Below are 18,790 nucleotides of genomic sequence, written 5' to 3'. Positions count from 1 at the left end.
CAGAGATGAACCAGTAGCAACGATTATGAACTGGAAACTCAACTAAAGCTAACTATGCTAAGCTAACACATCGACACACTGGGCTAATAGCTAATGCTAACCACTCCATATAAGGAATAAACCAAGTAAAAGAACACGTCTTACTGTCATAAAACCACAGAGAACCATCGATTTGTTTATGGTCAGATTTAACACTTTTATGGAAGAATAAAAACCAAACATGTCACATGTTGTGTGAAATAAATGTTAGCATAATATTAATGTCACTATTCATCCGTCCAAACTTGTGAAACGTAGTATTTTTTAATTATATTTCACGTGTTCACAGATAAAGCTGGTCCCATTAGACTAATGTAACTATTGAGATTATTACACATAAATATACTGAATGATTACATCATCAGCTTCATCTGGTTTAATTATAGGAAATCAGAGAAATATTTATTAACCATAACTTTATGTAACTCATAAGATAAATGAAACAAGATTCATCAGCAGTAAAAACATTGATGGAGTTATTTGTGCTTTTCATGTGCTTTGTTTTTTTTAGAAAATAATTTTATTTCAAGTGAGGAAATAAATTAATTACATACTGTACAATAACACTAATAGTGACCCACATGTACTAATATATTCCATAAAATATCAGCTCATGAACTCTGAGTCAGCAGTTATTGTAGTCTTTTTTAATGTGTCTAATGTTGATGTATTCACATTTATTTGTGTTTGTAAAGAACCTGTTTACACTTTAAGTTGGGAATTGTTTTATTTATTTATTTATAGTTTTTCATTTATCGTGATGTTTATCGTTATCGTGATGAATACCAGAAATTATCGGGATAATTTTTTTAGTCCATATCGCCCATCCCTCGTTTGTACTTTGTTTTTATTGCTGTGTGTGTTTTCAGTCATTTTCTGTTTGTGTATTTATTTGTCGTTTTGTGTGTTTTGTGAAATCATTTTTTAAGTTTTAGTTTTTTTTTAGTGACTTAATGAAATTTTGTAATTGTTTTGTGTTTTTATAGAATAATCTTCTATAGTTTTCAGCCATTTTATGTGTTTCTGGAGTCTTTGTGTGTGTTTTTGCTCCTGTTTTCTCTGTTTTTTCAGGTGATTTTATGTATTTTTTTGTTTGGTTATTTTTTGGAGTTATTTTGTGTATTTTTCAGCAGTTTTGTGTGTTTTTGGAATTGTTTTTTGAAAAGCGGCAGGGTTACATTCACGCTTATTTACGCCATACATCGTCTCTAATCTAATTCACGGCCATGAAGAAGTCTGACGGCGCTAAAGAAAGGAAAGCATTAGTGACGCTGAGGGAGATTAGAGACGGAGGGATGCTTAACGACAAATCACTTTCACTCAATGGAGACACAGCGCCAAACAAAACTAATATTCCTAATTTTTTAGAAGACTTCTAACATCATCCGGAGGATGCTGATTATGTAAGCATAAACAGTATTTAAAAAAAATAACATTAAGTTTTGTTTGACTGAATACTAAAGACACAAATCTACCTCCATATTACCTGAAAAAGAACCAAAACAAAACAAATACACACAATGACCAAAATAATCCAAAAAATGGCAAAAAAAATAAAATCACTCAAAAAACTGAGAATGAAAAACACAACACGACAGCAAACACACAATGACTGAAATACACAAAATGGGTCCAAAGAAGCAACAACAGACAAACACACGCAATGACCACTAAAAGAAACAAAACATCGGAGAAACACACACAATGACAGAAAAATACAGAAAATGACCAAAAAAACACAATATGACAAAAAATACAGAAAATGACAGAAAACGACAAAGAAAATGCTCAAATGACAAAAGAAATACACAAAATTATTAGAGGTGTGCCATTAATCTGATGATATAATATATTCTGATATTAAACAACACAATATACAATATATCGTGATATCAACAATTACAAATTTCACTTTTACAAGTACAAAATAGGGATGTAACGATTAATCGTAAGGCAGTTAAAAATCGATTCATAGGTATCACGATTGACATCAATACTTTGAAAATTGAATCGCAGTACTTTTTTTAAACAGCAGAGAGCGCTATAGATTTATCCCTTCTCTTGTTCAGCAGTTGCACTTTTAAAAAGAAAAAGAACCATTGTTTACTATAGAACCAGAATTTAAATTAATAGGCTTCTTCTTCATTTATATTATTCCTTTATTTATTTCATTCAAGATTTATTTTTAGTTAAATTGCATTGTTTTGAATAGTTTATCAAGGGATTCTTTTGACAATGAAAAATAAAAGGAAAATAGTACAGTATTTTAATTCAGTTTTTTTCCCAAAAAAAAAAAAAGGAATATTTTTCAGTCATCATTTGCCTACAGTCCCATTTTGTAAAATAAATTGTGAGAGAATCGTATCGTGAACCCAGTACCGTGAATCGAATCGTATCGGGAGTTGAGGGAATCATTACATCCCTAGTACAAAATATTATGAAATACAATTTATTTAATTTTCTTTAAACTTGCGAGAACAAGTAAATGGTAACTAACTGTAATTCAAGCACAAATATGAAGAACAAGTGGTATGTTTATCAAACTGTGAAATTACATTTTTCAAACAAAGTTCAACTTTTGCTTCTAGAACGTGTCCATTATGTTTTATGAAAATAAAGGTCAATCAACTTCTAGCTAAAATGCATTGAGGTCTGATGGTGCTATGCATATGTTAGCACAATTAAATGGTTTTTTCATTAAAAAAAACATGATTAAAAAAATCGTTTTGGACATTTTTTTGGATCCAAATGATAATCGCGCAGTGAAATATTGCGATATATATTTCGCCAAAACTATCTTTTTCTTACACCCTTAAAAAATTACTTGTGATCAAATTGCATTATTGCTCAAAGTGGTCATTATTTGAAACTGATCTGAGGGTCACATGATCAATCAGAGCATTACCACAGGAAACAATAACAGAGAGTTCCTGTTTTTTTTAGCATCATTTTGCATATTTTCCTCTCATTTCGCTGTGTTTTTGTTGTCATTTTCCAAACGAACCATTTTTTGGAGAAGTCTTAGAAGGTTTGAGCCATGGAATATGATGACTGGGGTCCAGGGACCCTCAAATGGCCTTTCTTAAGTTTCCACCCCGTACCAAATCTAAGGGGAGCCACTCAAAAGACCCCTAAATCAGAATTAATTAGCATGAGTACATTAGCGAAACAAATGCTAAAATGTTCAATTTAAAGGTCATTTCATGTGCCAAGTCTACTTAAAACAGCCACTAATTAAAAGTTTCATTAACATGACTGAGTACACCAATAAAACCTTTGACAACGCAACTAGTACGTTTATTCAACTAAGACTAAAATGTGTTGAAATCTGTATCATGGGGGTCAAAGGTCAGATTTTAATTAGCATGACTAGCACACTAGTGAAATCAATGCTAATATGTTCATTTTAGGGTCTAAATGAAGGTCCGTTAATTCCTGTACCAAGTTCACTTAAAACAGCCACTAATTATTAGCACTAATTAGCATTTTAATTAGCTTGACTGAACACAACAATTAAACTTTTGACAAAGTATTTAGTAGGTGGATGTGCTTTATAAAGAAATAGTATTAAATGTAAAAACCTGTTGAATGATGAGCTGATGATAGATTAAACGCTGCTCAGAGGCTCAAAGTCCATGAAGTGAGACACTGAAGGTCTGCTGTTGATGCTAACACCAGAGCTAACTAGCTTAGCTTAGCTTAGCTTGATGTTCGACTTTTCTCCTTTAGTAATTTAGCCACCATCTACCTGCACTGCCACCCAATGGCTAAATACGGTACTGCCTACAGACACAAAGGCCACTAAATGTCGCTGTATTACTAAATATACATAAAACAACATTAGTTATTGGTATTAGCATACATCTCAGTAAACATTTACATGGATTGCAAAAAAGACAGATGCCTATGACATTCACAAAAGAAAAACAGTTTATTTTTTTCAGAATTGATGAGATAAAAATAAAAAAATTCTTCAATTCAGAAAAAACAGGGCAATTTTTTATTTACTTATTTTTATCTCATCAATTCAGAAAAACCTGAACTTTTTTTCTTCAGTGAATGTAATAAGCTTTGGTACAAAAACTATAGGGCCAAAAGATACATAAACAGTGAAAAATGCAAATATTTAAAAATATATATCCTCTCAGCGAAGGCGGACTCTTACTTCTCTGCTCCCTAACCCTTACCTGCCCTGCTGCCGCTTTTATCTGAATCTAACAGGAGCCTTTCTCTACATGTGTATCCAAAAACCGAAATTATGGAATTGATCAGCTGGTCTGCAATCAACCAATTTTTTTTGACAAAGATAACGGGCAGAGGTGAGCCTGCCTGTCGTGACGGAACGTTTGTGCTGGGATACGTGATGGAGAAATGAAGGGTTGTGTGTCTGACCATCCTTTCCGTTGAGGACGTAAAAGTCGTCTACATGATTGGAATTATGGTAGCAGGTGTGCTGCTGATTGGAGCTGGCAGCTTTCTGACCTATCGCAAAGTCTGGATTATGTCGGCAGCTGGTTTGGGAAGGCTGCCAGTCATTTCTGAAGGATGGAGCAGGGCTCTCAACACTCAGACTAATGCGATAAATGAACTCAAAAGTAAGAAAATGCGACTTTGGAACGTCTACTCGGGTTGGAATCTAACATGGAGATGTTGATTGCTCAGCTTCCGAGATAAGGTCACCATATTGGAGTTACAAAGGCTTGAGATATAGACAAAAGGCTGAACAGAAAATTGTGCTCAGCTGGCCGAAAACAAATCTTTATCTACATTCGGCTCCCAACAGCCAGCCGTTCAAGGCCGGTTTATCTATTCTCCAGGATGTTCGTGTCAAATGAAGCTCCATCTGCCTCTTGTCCTCCTCCTCTCCCCCATCACCACCACCTGTGAACTTTGTTTCTGAACTCAGATCTACCCAAGGTCATTTCACGTCATATGCGCCGGGCTGGACTGTACAGAATGTAGCGATCGGATCATGTTTCAAGTCTTCTTTGGCCTCCAATCCCCTCTCCCTCCCATGTAGCACCCCCCCAGCGACCAGCTGCAATCTTCCCCTTCAAATGTCCCCTCCCCCCGATCATAAGTGCTGTGTCCTCAAATTTTGTTGTAATTGTGTATCATTGCTTATGTGCTGAGGAGTTTGCACTGTGCTCCTTTTAGGGAACATAGTTTAGGATCTGCCTTTTTTCCCTCTCCTTTCCTCCTGTTTTACCATTTCACCTAAACATGATGTGGGGCGCTGCCTTAGCGACAACCCACACTTCTCTCCGCTACTGTCCTTATGTGATTGTCTTTTTATGTTTTTTGGACGGAGATGTAACTGAAATGCAAATTTCCCCTTGTGGGACGAATAAAGGATATCTCATCATCTCATCATATTCACACCCATTACTACTATATATGGTTGATAGTTTTTAATCTCATTTTAAATATTGCATAGTGTTTATATTTGAATCATTAGGCTTAATAAAGATGTGTCTAATTATTAACTTTTATTATTCCATAAATGTAAGATTGTAATCATAGGACTTGCAAATTTATATATACTGTATATATATATATTTTTTTTTTTTACTCCACCATGAATATATGTAGCAACTGGAGCAGAGGGAGGAGCTGGAGCACCTAGAGGAGAACGTCTGCCTCTTAACTCTGTAAAGCCTGAATCATTAAATAATTGACAAAAAAATCCAATGTTTTGAAACTGGAGTCTTTATTGGTCCCTATGAACAATTGAAAAAAAAAATTAAATATCAATTTCCATTTTAAGGAAGCGTTTTGCATTCACTTGACCAAAAAACGAAAAAAAATTCTGAACAATTAAATTTTTGGATGAATATGAAATGTACTGGGACCAGCTCCAAGCTAAAAATCAAACATCCCCTTTTCAAAACAAAAGCATCTCTTCTTGTCTTCGGTTATTATATTTTTTTTTAACTCTTGTAAATAGGGCTATGCATGTTGGCTCAATTAAGTGTTTTTTTTTTTTTTTTTGTTAAAAAAACATGATTTAAGCAACTGATTTTGGCATTTTTTGGATCTATTCGATAAATCCGGAGTGAAAAATCGCAATTTTTGTCTTACCCTCTTACATTTCAGTGCAAAAAAATGTGTTTCTAACGTGTCTTGTCCTCCTTTTATTGACATCCATGATGGATTGTCATGGTGTCACACACTGTGACAAACATCTCTGGTCTGCTTTGAGGGTTTTTAAAGAACCACAGACGTCCATGGAGCAGGAAGGCTGCGATCAATCGTACGACACACGTGATGGATGGAGTAATAAGTGGCAGCAGCCAGCGGAGAGAGAGAGAGAGACTAGTGATGGATGAGGGCACCATGATGGAGGAGAAGCTGAGGAAGACCAGAGGACAGGGACGAAGAGAGTCAGTTCTTCTTTATTAACGGCCAAAGAGCAGAGAGGGAGTTATTAAAGAGAAAAGGAAGGTAATGATGTGATAGTGATTCCCCTTCTGGCTCTGGGAAATCTAATAATAACTCTGAGGAATGGACATCAGCGTCAGATAGAGGTTCACCAACAAATCCTCCTCCTCCTATAAACGTTTCAATTATCTATGCAGAAGAAAATATTGGGTTGATAAAGTTCCAACAATGCACAGTTTACCAATGACTGATCAATTTCAGCTTCCTGCTGCAGACGCCATGTTGATGATGATCTACACACAACGTATGTACATAAACACAACGTATGTACATAAACACAACGTATGTACATAAACACAACGTATGTACATAAACACAACGTATGTACATAAACACAACGTATGTACACAAACACAACGTATGTACATAAACACAACGTATGTACATAAACACAACGTATGTACACAAACACAACGTATGTACACAAACACAACGTATGTACATAAACACAACGTATGTACACAAACACAACGTATGTACACAAACACAACGTATGTACATAAACACAACGTATGTACACAAACACAACGTATGTACATAAACACAACGTATGTACACAAACACAACGTATGTACATAAACACAACGTATGTACATAAACACAACGTATGTACACAAACACAACATATGTACATAAACACAATGTATGTACACAAACACAACGTATGTACACAAACACAACGTATGTACATAAACACAACATATGTACAAAAACACAACGTATGTACATAAACACAACGTATGTACACAAACACAACGTATGTACACAAACACAACGTATGTACACAAACACAACGTATGTACACAAACACAACATATGTACATAAACACAACGTATGTACACAAACACAACATATGTACATAAACACAACGTATGTACACAAACACAACATATGTACATAAACACAACGTATGTACACAAACACAACATATGTACATAAACACAACGTATGCACACAAACACAACGTATGTACACAAACAACACAATGTATGTATACAAACAACACAATGTACTGTATGTACACAAACAACACAAGGAACACACCGCGTGTAAACACAAACAACACAATGTATGTACACAAACAACACAACGTATGTACACAAACAACACAACGTATGTACACAAACAACACAATGTACTGTATGTACGCAAACAACACAAGGAACACTACGCATGTACACAAACAACACAACGCATGTACACAAACAACACAATGTACTGTATGTACGCAAACAACACAAGGAACACTACGCATGTACACAAACAACACAACGCATGTACACAAACAACACAACGTATGTACACAAACAACACAATGTACTGTATGTACGCAAACAACACAAGGAACACTACGCATGTACACAAACAACACAACGCATGTACACAAACAACACAATGCATGTACACAAACAACACAACGTATGTACACAAACAACACAATGCATGTACACAAACAACACAACGTATGTACACAAACAACACAATGCATGTACACAAACAACACAACGTATGTACACAAACAACACAAGGAACACTACGCATGTACACAAACAACACAACGTATGTACACAAACAACACAATGCATGTACACAAACAACACAACGTATGTACACAAACAACACAATGTTTGTACTCAAACATTAACAAATAACCAGACATGCTTGGGCCACGTTGTCTCCAAAGAAAATGCACAAAATCACACTAAATATATACAAAAATAACAAAAAATACACAAGATGTAATTTTTTTTTTTTTTAAATCACAGGATGTCACTTCGTCTAATTCACTTTCAAAAAACAAATAAACTTAAAAAAAAAACACTAAAGGAGAGTTCAATAAACAAAAACAGACACAAATTAGTCCAAAAACAAAACATCACAACAAAAATACACAAACTAACACAAAAAAACACACACAAACATGCCAGAAAATACACAACACAATACTTCAACCCTAGCTTCAACTAGTCTGAACTCAAGTGTCGCTAACACTAACACTAACTTGAAATTTTTTGCTCGAACTTTAGCTTAAGCTAGCCTGAACTCTAGCTCAAATCTTTAGCTTAAAGGAGATCAAAGTTTTGCTCGAATTCTAGCTTGAGTTAGCCTGAATTCTAGCTCAAACTAGTTTGAGCTCTACCATGAACTAGCCTGAAGTCTAGTTTAAACTTAAGCTCAAACTAGCTCAAAATCTAGCTTGAACTCGCCTGAATTACTAACCTGAACTGTAGCTCAAAATCTCACCATCATCATCATCATCATCATACATCAGCATAATGAACGAGGCTTTTAGCGCCGTAATAATAAGTTGATCAATTATCAGCAGAGAATTAACTAGATGTCCAAACAATAAGAGTGCAGTGATAAATGAAAGGAGGACGAGGAGGAAGAGGAGGAAGAGGAACAGGATCCAGCAATCCAAGGTTTAATGGAGGAAAAGAATGAAAAACATCTCAATTCAGAAAACTGAAAAACATTTCCTCTAAAAACATAAAAAATGGGCAAAATGTTTTAATTTACTTATTTTATTCTCGTAAATTCAGAAAAAAACTAAACTTTTTTTCTTTAGTGAACACAATACACTTCGGTAGAAAGAACTGTTCAAATAAATACAAGAAGCATTTCCACATAAACAGTTTTTTTAAAGAGAAAAATGCAAAAATGTGCTAATATATTCACATCCATTAATACTATACTGTATGTGGTTGATGGTTTTTAATCATGTTGCTTTCAGAAATTAGGCAAAAAATTCCATATTCCATAAATGTAATATTGTAATCAAAGGAGTTGTAAATTTAAAAACAGAATAAAATAGATAATTACTCCATAAATATATGGAGTAAATATATTTATGGTATAAATTAGGGGGAAAAAAATCCTAATTTTAAATATTGTATGAAGTGAATTCTACAAGTTGAATGTGATTAATAAACAGAAGAGATGATCATTTTTATCAGATACAGTCATAGTGAAGCCTCAAAAATCAATAAATTAGGTTGAAAGTTTGTTTTGATTTAAACTCTCTCTGATCGACATCGTTGAAAAGGTTTGGTGCATTGCATTGTGGGAGGTGGAGTCCTTATGATTCTTACTGATGTGACCGATTGACCTAGCTCAAACTGGATCAACATTTAGCTTGAACTTGCCTGAACTCTAGTTTAAACTCCAGCTCAAAATCTAGCTTGAACAAGCCTGAACTCTGGTTCTAGTTTGAATTTCATCTTAAACTAGCCTGAACTCTAGCCTGAACTCTAGCTTGAACTCTAGCTTGAACTCTAGCTTGAAATTTAGCTTGAACTAGCCTTAACTGTAGTTTAAACTCACGCTCAAACTAGCTTGAACTAGCCTGAATTCGAGCTTGAACACTTCACTGCAGTTTGTGGTTCTTGACAAGGTTGACAAACACGCACACACACAGACAAAGTGTGACGTGCACGTCTAGAACCCTGTGATGGAGGCTGGATCTGCGGCTGCCAACGTTGTGTGTGTTTGAGGCTAAAGATGTAATTTATCTTCTTTAGTCATTGATGGAAGGGTTGGTATCACTTTAAGAAAAGTTTAATGTGAACAGTAGAAACTTCCATCACACAGATAACAGTCACAGTCAGAGACACACAGTGTGTCGTACGTACATGTTTGCATAGTTAGAATCACACATCTTTCACAGAACAACCTGCAGTATTTCCTCCATCTCAGCGATGCTGGGGCTCGTCTCCATGTGTCCGCTCTGCTGATGGATGAACTCAAAGCTGATCCTCAGCTCACCCATCCCACAGCGAGGGAGGACGTGGGGCGTCCACTGGATCACGAACGGGCTGGCCTCCTTCTGCTCGGCTGTGGCCGGTCCTGGAGGAGAGCCGTCCCGTTATTCACCAACTACCACCCACGATCAGAGAGACCACCTGGATGGTCTGTGACACTTATCACTTTCCTTTCTTTGACTTTAATAAACCAATAAAAGCATGTAAAATCTGCTTTTCAAACCAAACAAATAAAAATTAGAAAAATATATTAATTTAAAAAAACATTACATATTCCCTGGTATTTCTACTTATTACAGAAATAAAGAAATTGGTCTAAGAGCTCCAATATCTGTCGATAATAAAGCCGTTTTTTTTTAGAATTCTTTCAATGGTAGATTTGAGTTTAGGTTTTTATTTGACAGCAGAAGGTTTGTTTTGTTTTGGTTTTTTTAAAATTTTGTGTCACAGTGCCACACACAGGCCTAGAAGAGGTACTGCAGCATTTTAATTGTTTCTCTGTCATTGCTGAAACTTTTCAGAATGACACGCAAACGCTTTTAGAATTGATTTGAAATATTTGGCCCTCGGTCTAATTTTGTGTAGCTACCAAAGTAAATGCACAAAACCAATACAAAAACAGACAAATACACAAAATGACAACAAAGATGCACAAAATTATGATATAAATGCACAAAATTGCAACAGAAATGCATAAATTAAATCCAAAAACAGAAAAAATGACAGAAAAATATGCAAAATAATAAAAAAGATGCACAAAATGACAGAAAAATGCACAAAATGACTATACAAATGACAACAAAATGACAACAAAGATGCCCAAACACACAAAATGAATTCAAAATCATACAAAAGGGCGGATTCACAAACGGTTTAGTGGTACTAAAACGTGTGAAAACTTCACTCCACGCGCTAATAAGAGAACAAAACCCAGGGAATCAGGACTGATTCTGACGTGTTCTTCAGCGCTTCCCATTGCACCCTCATTCCATTTAACGCGTTTCCCTCTAATGAATATGCAAAGTAGACGGAAAATATGGGAGGAGGAAATGCAAATAAATTCATTGCAATTCATGAAATCTGGAACTGTTTGCAGTGATAGTTTTAGCACGTAAAAATAGTACAACTGAGAAGCTGGTGCAGAAAACACACACAGTTGACGGAAAACACAGCAGAGTGTGTGTGTGTGTGTGTGTGTGTGTGTGTGTGTGTGTGTGTGTGTGTGTGTGTGTGTGTGTGTGTGTGTGTGTGTGTGTGTGTGTGTGCGTGAGAGAAAGAGAAAAAAATAAAATATGGACGTGCGGCCCCGGCGGTTGCGGTGCGTAGAGGTGGATATATGGATATGACCATAGATCGTTGTAGCTTTGAACGCACTGCTCCAGTCTGTGTCTTTCTCTCCATGTTTTGACCGTCAAAGTCTCGTGTCGTATTGATTCAGGCCAGAATCAGCTGATCAGATGCTTAATTTATGCAGAAGTGATCACTGATGTGCACAGCGCTGCTCAGACCTACTGGATGATGGTCAGTAGATCATCTTCAAAGAGTGCAGACTGATTGACAAACTGTGTAGCTGTATTAACTCAGATCAATGGTAGATCAATAGGACGGTTTCTGTCCAAATCTGCCAATTTTTCATGGACTGATCAGAGCAAAGTTACAAGACCAATCGGAACGCCCACATTAAATGAGGGGGAAAAATATCATTAGGTTAAAGTTGTTGATTAAGATTTTTATTTCTCTATTGAGTTTTCTACATTATTAAATGTGATCCTTAGATCTGATATATTAATCACATGTTTGTGGCCCCGCCCCCTGTGATAAACTCACCAACTTTCAGGTAGGTGCGTAGCTGCATGGGCAGAATGGGTTGCTGTCGATCTGTCCTGTGTGGGTCCACTAGCTCCTGGTGCTGGGGCGGGGGCTGTGGTGGGGGCTCAGGGCAGTGGAAGTGGGAATAAGAACCATCTGCGTTCTTCACAAAACTCTGACTGACCTCCAGAGGCAGCTGGAAAGAGAAGAAGCGAGGTGAAAGAGATCCCAGGATGTGGGTGTGTGTGTGTGTGTGTGTGTGTGTTACCTCGGGGGTGTCGAAGATACGTTTGACCTGCGTCAGATTAGTGATGTGCCATGTGTACGTGGAGAGAGAGGACGGAGGATGAACGTCGTTTCTCACAATGGCTGAGACATACACAATAAAAGGAAACACATGTAGTGTCATTATGTGTGTGTTTTCATACACATTGATGGACCTTTCTGAGGCAAAATGTGGAAGAAGAAGAAGAAGAAGAAGGAGGAGGAGGAGGAGAAGGAGAAGAAGAAGAAGAAGAAGAAGAAGAAGAAGAAGAAGAAGAAGAAGAAGAAGAAGAAGAAGAAGAAAACGATTGTGTCATGAAATAATGAAATATTCAATAAAGATACATCATAAGGATGAGAACAAAGAGAAATCAACAGGTGAGTTTGTGACACATGTTGGATAAATAGATTAAAGCATTGTAAGGTGGGGGGTGGGGTGGGGGCGGGGTCCCACCTGTGGTAGATTTGGGGAGTCTCCTCTTCTTAGAACCCAGCGACAGACGCTGCTGCAGAGCCTCAAAAAACTCCTGAGGGATGAAGTAGATCAGAGGAGGAGGTTTACCTGAGGATGGAGGTTTACAGTCAGAGAACATTAACCATATTATACAGTTTATCAATGATGCTCAAATCTAGCCTGAACTCTAGCTCAAAATATAGCTTAAACTAATCTGAACTCTAGATCAAACTAACCTGAACCCAAGCTCAAGCTATCTTAAACTGTAGTATGAACTCCTGCTCAAACTATCCTGAACTCTAGTTCTAGTCTGAACTATTTTAGTTTGAACTCTATCTTAAACTAGCCTGAACTCTAGCTGAACATCTAGCTTCAAAATTAGCTTGAACTCTAACTCAAAATCTAGCATGAACTTATCGGAACTCTAAATCAAACTCTAGCTTGAACTAGCCTGACCTCTAGCTTGAACAAGTCTGAACCCAAGCTTAAACTATGTTAAACTGTAGTTTGAACTCCTACTCAAACTATCCTGAACTCTAGTTCTAGCTTGAACTGACCTAAACTCTTCTTGTTTGAACTCCTGCTCGAACTATCCTGAACTCTAGTTCTAGCCTGAACTATTTTAGTTTGAACTCTACCTTAAACTAGCCTGAACTCTAGCTGAACATCTAGCTTCAAAATTAGCTTGAACTCAAGCACAAAATCTAGCTTGAACTAGCCTGAACTCTAGCTTAAACTAGTCTGAACTCTAACTTAAACTTGTCTGAAATCTAGCTTGAACTAACCTGAACCCAAGCTCAAACTATTTAAACTCTAGTTTGAACTCCTGCTCATACTATCCTGAACTTTAGCTTGAACTCGCCTGAACTCTAGCTAAACATCTAGCTTCAAATTTAGCTTGAACTCTAACTCAAAATCTAGCATAAACTTAGCGGAACTCTAATTCGAACTCTAGCTTGAACTAGCCTGAACTCTAGCTCAAAATCTAGCTTGAACTCGTCTGAACCCAAGCTTAAACTATGTTAAACCGTAGTTTGAACTCCTACTCAAACTATCCTGAACTCTAGTTCTAGCCTAAACTCTAGTTCTAGCGTAAACTCTAGTTCTAGCCTAAACTCTAGTTCTAGCCTAAACTCTACTTTAAACATTTCACTGTAGTCAGTGTTTTTTTTTTTTTTTTTCGTACTAGTTTAGGAACAACACACAGACACATATACACCACATTCTCCATTTTTTTTTATTAATAATGTCAGTAACTATATAGATATTTATCTGTTTTACTTTTAAATGATTTATTTATGTATCTACTCAGGAGGAGTTTTGATTAATCAAATGAATGTTGATTTAATTTTAATTTGTCCCGTACCATTGTGCTGGTAGTACATGCTGTGATGGATCCGCTCTGTGACGCCCGCCAACCACTGATTGAAACTCATCGTCAGCGCACGCTCGTCTACGACCCGACAGCTCCCTGAAAAACAGTCTAATTACTCAGTAAAAATACTTCATTACATTAAATACGGAGCATTTTACAGCTTTATTGTCAGTCCACTTTGACTTTTATTTACAACTTCTTTTCTATTTTTAAAATAAAACAGATATTTTTACTGCACTACATTTCCCATCAGAATCTGAAGCACTGGTTATTTTTTGTTTCAGCAGTGGATGATTAATACAGACTGACCAGAGGGTAAACACGCTAGCAACGTTGGCTTAAATATATAATAAATATGAATTTGGTTTTTTTTTTTTTTTACTAAATTACAAAAAGAATCACACTGAATAAATAATGAATTATAATGAAATAAAATTATAAAAGCTTAAATATAACGGAAAATATTAAAAAGTACATTAAGAAAAATAAAATAAAATAAGAAATAAGAAGCATGAGACAACATATACTGTATACATAGTGATCAAAAATATAAATAAATAAATGTAACATGTGGCCCTCGGTCTATTTTATGCGGCCCCCAAAGTAAATGTACAAAATGACAGGAAAATACACAAAACAAGAGCAAGAATACATAAAAAAAATATAAAGAATTACAACATTGCAAGAAAATACAGTAAAAGACAAAATACAAACAGAAAATACTCGAAAAACATAGAAAATGACAACTAAAGCACACAAAAAGACAAGAAAAACACAAAAAATGACTCACAGTACTAATAAATAAGCAAAACAACAACAGAAATACCCCAAAAAGTATTTTTAAAAAAACCTGCAAAATGACACACAGAAATGCACAAAATGCTTCACAACAAACATACACAGAATGACAGAAAAACACACAAAATGACTCTAAAAACTCTTTGTTCTTTCCTGTATTAATGCTCAGATCACTCATTATTCTAATGCTGACATGAATGTTGATCACGTGACCCTCTGATCAAACAAACACATTTTATTCGGCTCCGCTGTGATAAAAGTTGCATATCTCTGTTATAGAGCATATAAACGAGTAAAATTAAGAAATGTACAATCAAAAATCTGTTGGAAAATGATTGCACTTGTAAGACACACACGCACACACACAGTTCATACCTGCACACACACACACGCACACACACACACACACACAGGAACAGTACATACCTGACGTGCTGTCGTTCCCACACTTTTGTTTCTTCACTTTAGGCTGAAAAGTGTTGAACTCAGGCTGTGGAGGAGGTTTTTCTTCAGGACTCAGAGAAGCTGAGGAGCTGTGCTGCAGACCTGAGAGGACACACACACACGCGCACACACGCACACACACACACACACACACACACACACACACACACACACACACACACACACACACACACACACACACACACACACACACACACACACACACACACACACACACACACACACACACACACACACACACACACACACGGAGTAATGTTGAGCTCTATTTTGAACTCCAGCTCAAAATCTTGCTAGAACTAGCCTGAATTGTAGCTCAAAAACTTAGCTTCAACTCTTGCTTGAACTAACCTGAACTCAAGCTCAAACTAGTTTAAACTCTAATTTGAACTCCTGCTCAAACCAGCCTTAACTCTAGTTCTAGCATGAACTGCTCTAGTTTAAACTCTGGATTAAACTAGCCTGAACTCTAGCTTAAACTGTCTTGAACTCTCGTTCAAAATCTATCTTAAAATTTAGCTTGAACTCCAGCTCAAAATCTGGCTTGAACAAGAATTCTAGCTCAGACTACCTCAGAATCAATAACTCAAAATTGAGCTTGAACTCTAGCTTGAAGTAACCTGAACTCAGACTCAAACTACCTTAAATTCTAGTTTGAACTCCTGCTTGAACTACCCTAAACTCTAGTTCTAGCTGATAATCTATCTTTAGATTTGGTCCTCATAAATGTGGAAAACAAAAAGCATTATTTACTCTTTGATCTTTTAAACTTTGACCAATAAAACTTGTTTTTGGATCAATAACTGATGATTTTACCGCTGTGTGCCTCTTTGTAACTGATGAACGCTGAGAACTCTGCTGCCATCTTCTCATCGCTGGCGAAGGCGCAGACGCAGGCGTAGAAGTGGAGGCAGGGCGTGGCTGTCCCCCCTCCTCCCCCTTCAGCTTTGCTCCGCCTCCCCCCACCTTGACAGGTGCAGTGGTAGATGCTGCGCTCGCTCTTGGGTCCGTCCCATGCCGCGCCCACGCTGAGGTGTAACAGACCCAGAGGATGAGCCGAGTCACTGTGACACTTCACCACCAGTGTGTCCTTGGCCACCCGCTGCACCAGCGGCCCAGGGGACTCGGTGGCCAGCCTCCACAGCTCCTCCCGGGCCTGGACGGACGCCTGCAGACCCTCCAGGACGGAGCTCTTCAGGGTGAGGGGCGTAGCGGTGCTGCGGCACTCAATGGCATGCTGGATGTGCACGCAGAGGGTGTCGGGGGACGGCTTGGCCGACCCCCCTCCATTCCCCTGGGTTGACCTTTGACCCTGCCTGCAGGAGGGCAGGAAGCAGTGGCCCAGGTTGATGCGGGTGAGCAGGGTGGAGCCGTCTCCGGTGGCGATGGCGGTGTCGGTGAGGATGAGCTCCACGAAGCCCCACTGGGCGGCTCCTCTTCCTCTGTGACACACAGAGAACACCTGGGGGCCTCCCCCTGAGGCCCCGCCCTCCGGCTGCTCCTCGCTGTCCAGGATCACCCTCACTGCCTGCACGCCGTTCCTTCTGCCGCTCCGCCCCGTGACAGCGGCATTCCTGAGGGACACGCCGCACGCCTTGTTCTTACAGCTCAGGCTTCGGGTACCGTTGAAGACGCCGCACTGAGGACACCTGCGGATGCCGCGCAGCGTGGCCCGGCCCAGGTTGGACAGGAAGGAGGGCGTGCCGGACGACGACTTCCTGCTGCTGCCAATGTCTCTCTGTTTGGAGGCCAAGGAGACGGGAGTGGGCGTGGCCCGGGAAGGAGACCGGGAGACGAGGCCCAATGAGGATGAGGACTGAACATCTGCCTCCATCGTGGAGACGCACACAGGAAGTGAAACCTGAAAAACTACAAATACACACGGAGAGAGGTCAGAAAGACACAAAACAGCAAAAGTGATTAAAAAAGGACAATAAAACTTTACAAAATGGCTTCAAAAAACACACAAGACAACCAAAAAAATGACTCTAAACATTCAATCTGACAACAACAATACAGAAAATACCAGAAAATTATGCAAAAGGACAGCAAAACTATCAAAATAACTGTTTCTCAGCCCCAAACATTTACACACACAAAAACATGACAATGTAGAATTTATAAATTATAAATACAAAACAACAACAACACAAACAAGTATTTACAATATTTAAAGTGAGAGTACAGATATGTAAAATACAAAAAAATTACTCCAAAAACACACAAGATAACAACAAAAATACACAAAATTTACTTCAAACTTTCAATCTGACAACAAAAATACACAAAATGACAGAAAAATATGCAAAACTAATCAAAAAATGTAGACGATGACCATAAAAATGATTCCAAACATTCAATCTGACTGTAAAAAATACACATGACTACAAAAATAACAAAAAACACACAAAACAATACTTTTGTTGCTGATTGGTCATTGACATAAATGTTGATCATGTGACCCTCAGATCAGATCAGATACAATCACACTTTTGTTGCCTCACTGTGATAAAAGTTGCCCATTCCGGGTGTAGAAATATATGATTTGTTTGCATTTAAAAAATTAAAAAATAAATATCAAACTTGTGTTTCCTGACATTGTTGTTACAGTCTGAAATTGTTTTGTGTTTAAACACGACTCAACACACACCGCTGTTCAACACACACACACACACACACACACACACCATGTTGTCGTGTGTATCCTAGTAACCATGAACACTACCTACAATCACTACATGTTGTTGTGTGTATCCTAGTAACCATGGACACTACCTACAATCCACCGGTTCGCTCAAATCGCCTCAGCTTCGTCCTCCCAAACCGTCTCGACCGTCGCCATTCCTCCTTACATTCACACAGCCGCATTGCGCCTGTAACGGCTCTCCCCATTGGCTGCAGCTGGTCAGGTGGTGTAGAAACGGGAAGTAGGCTAAAGCCTCGAAGAATCCGCTAAGAAACATGGGAGTTGTAGTTCAACTAAAAATGGCGGGCTAATGTACAACCGAGACCTTAACATCGGTTTCAATAGCGTTTTAATGAAAAATTCTCAGTAAATACTCGGATATCCGTGAATAACTTACCATAGGACTGTAGATCAGGTGACTCTGATTATTACCAAATTATAAAAGTTACTATTTAGCAGCTCAATTAAGATTTATTTCATTATTTTTATTTTTAAGTGCAGCAGCGCCCCCTCTTGGACGGAAAGGAAAGATACACAACAGCCAACAGACTGAGAACCTTAAACTGACTTAGACTTTGGATTAAAATGTGGTGTGAGGTTCACAAAGACTTGGATTATAAATGGAGTTTAAAGTCATGAAAGATAAAATTACCTTTTTATACCCATGAGTCCAAACCACGTGTCAAATTAAAGGTCC

At 37.7% G+C, this 18,790-nt stretch overlaps 1 protein-coding gene across 5 annotated transcripts; it reads right to left on the bottom strand.

Annotated features, from left to right (window-relative positions):
• Nucleotides 1-9,341: 9,341 nt before the first annotated feature.
• Nucleotides 9,342-18,322, bottom strand: c12h2orf42 (chromosome 12 C2orf42 homolog). Of its 5 annotated transcripts, none has more exons than XM_028462817.1 (8): nt 18,187-18,322; nt 16,224-17,276; nt 15,369-15,488; nt 14,136-14,240; nt 12,770-12,877; nt 12,320-12,420; nt 12,070-12,247; nt 9,342-10,327 (listed from the first exon to the last, which is right to left on the bottom strand). In XM_028462817.1, exons 2-8 carry the CDS (start codon nt 17,239-17,241, stop codon nt 10,143-10,145), a joined length of 1,815 nt encoding a protein of 604 aa, XP_028318618.1. In that variant the 5' UTR covers nt 17,242-17,276; nt 18,187-18,322; the 3' UTR covers nt 9,342-10,142. The 5 variants fall into 5 exon arrangements, with proteins under 5 accessions (XP_028318618.1, XP_028318620.1, XP_028318617.1 ...); XM_028462819.1 differs by having other exon boundaries at nt 18,183-18,294; XM_028462816.1 differs by having other exon boundaries at nt 18,137-18,274.
• Between the last annotated feature and the right edge of the window lie 468 nt (nt 18,323-18,790).

Source organism: Gouania willdenowi, chromosome 12, assembly GCF_900634775.1.
Source record: "Gouania willdenowi chromosome 12, fGouWil2.1, whole genome shotgun sequence".
Classification (NCBI taxonomy): Eukaryota; Metazoa; Chordata; class Actinopteri; order Blenniiformes; family Gobiesocidae; genus Gouania; species Gouania willdenowi.
This window is presented reverse-complemented; position numbering and strand designations above follow the sequence as displayed.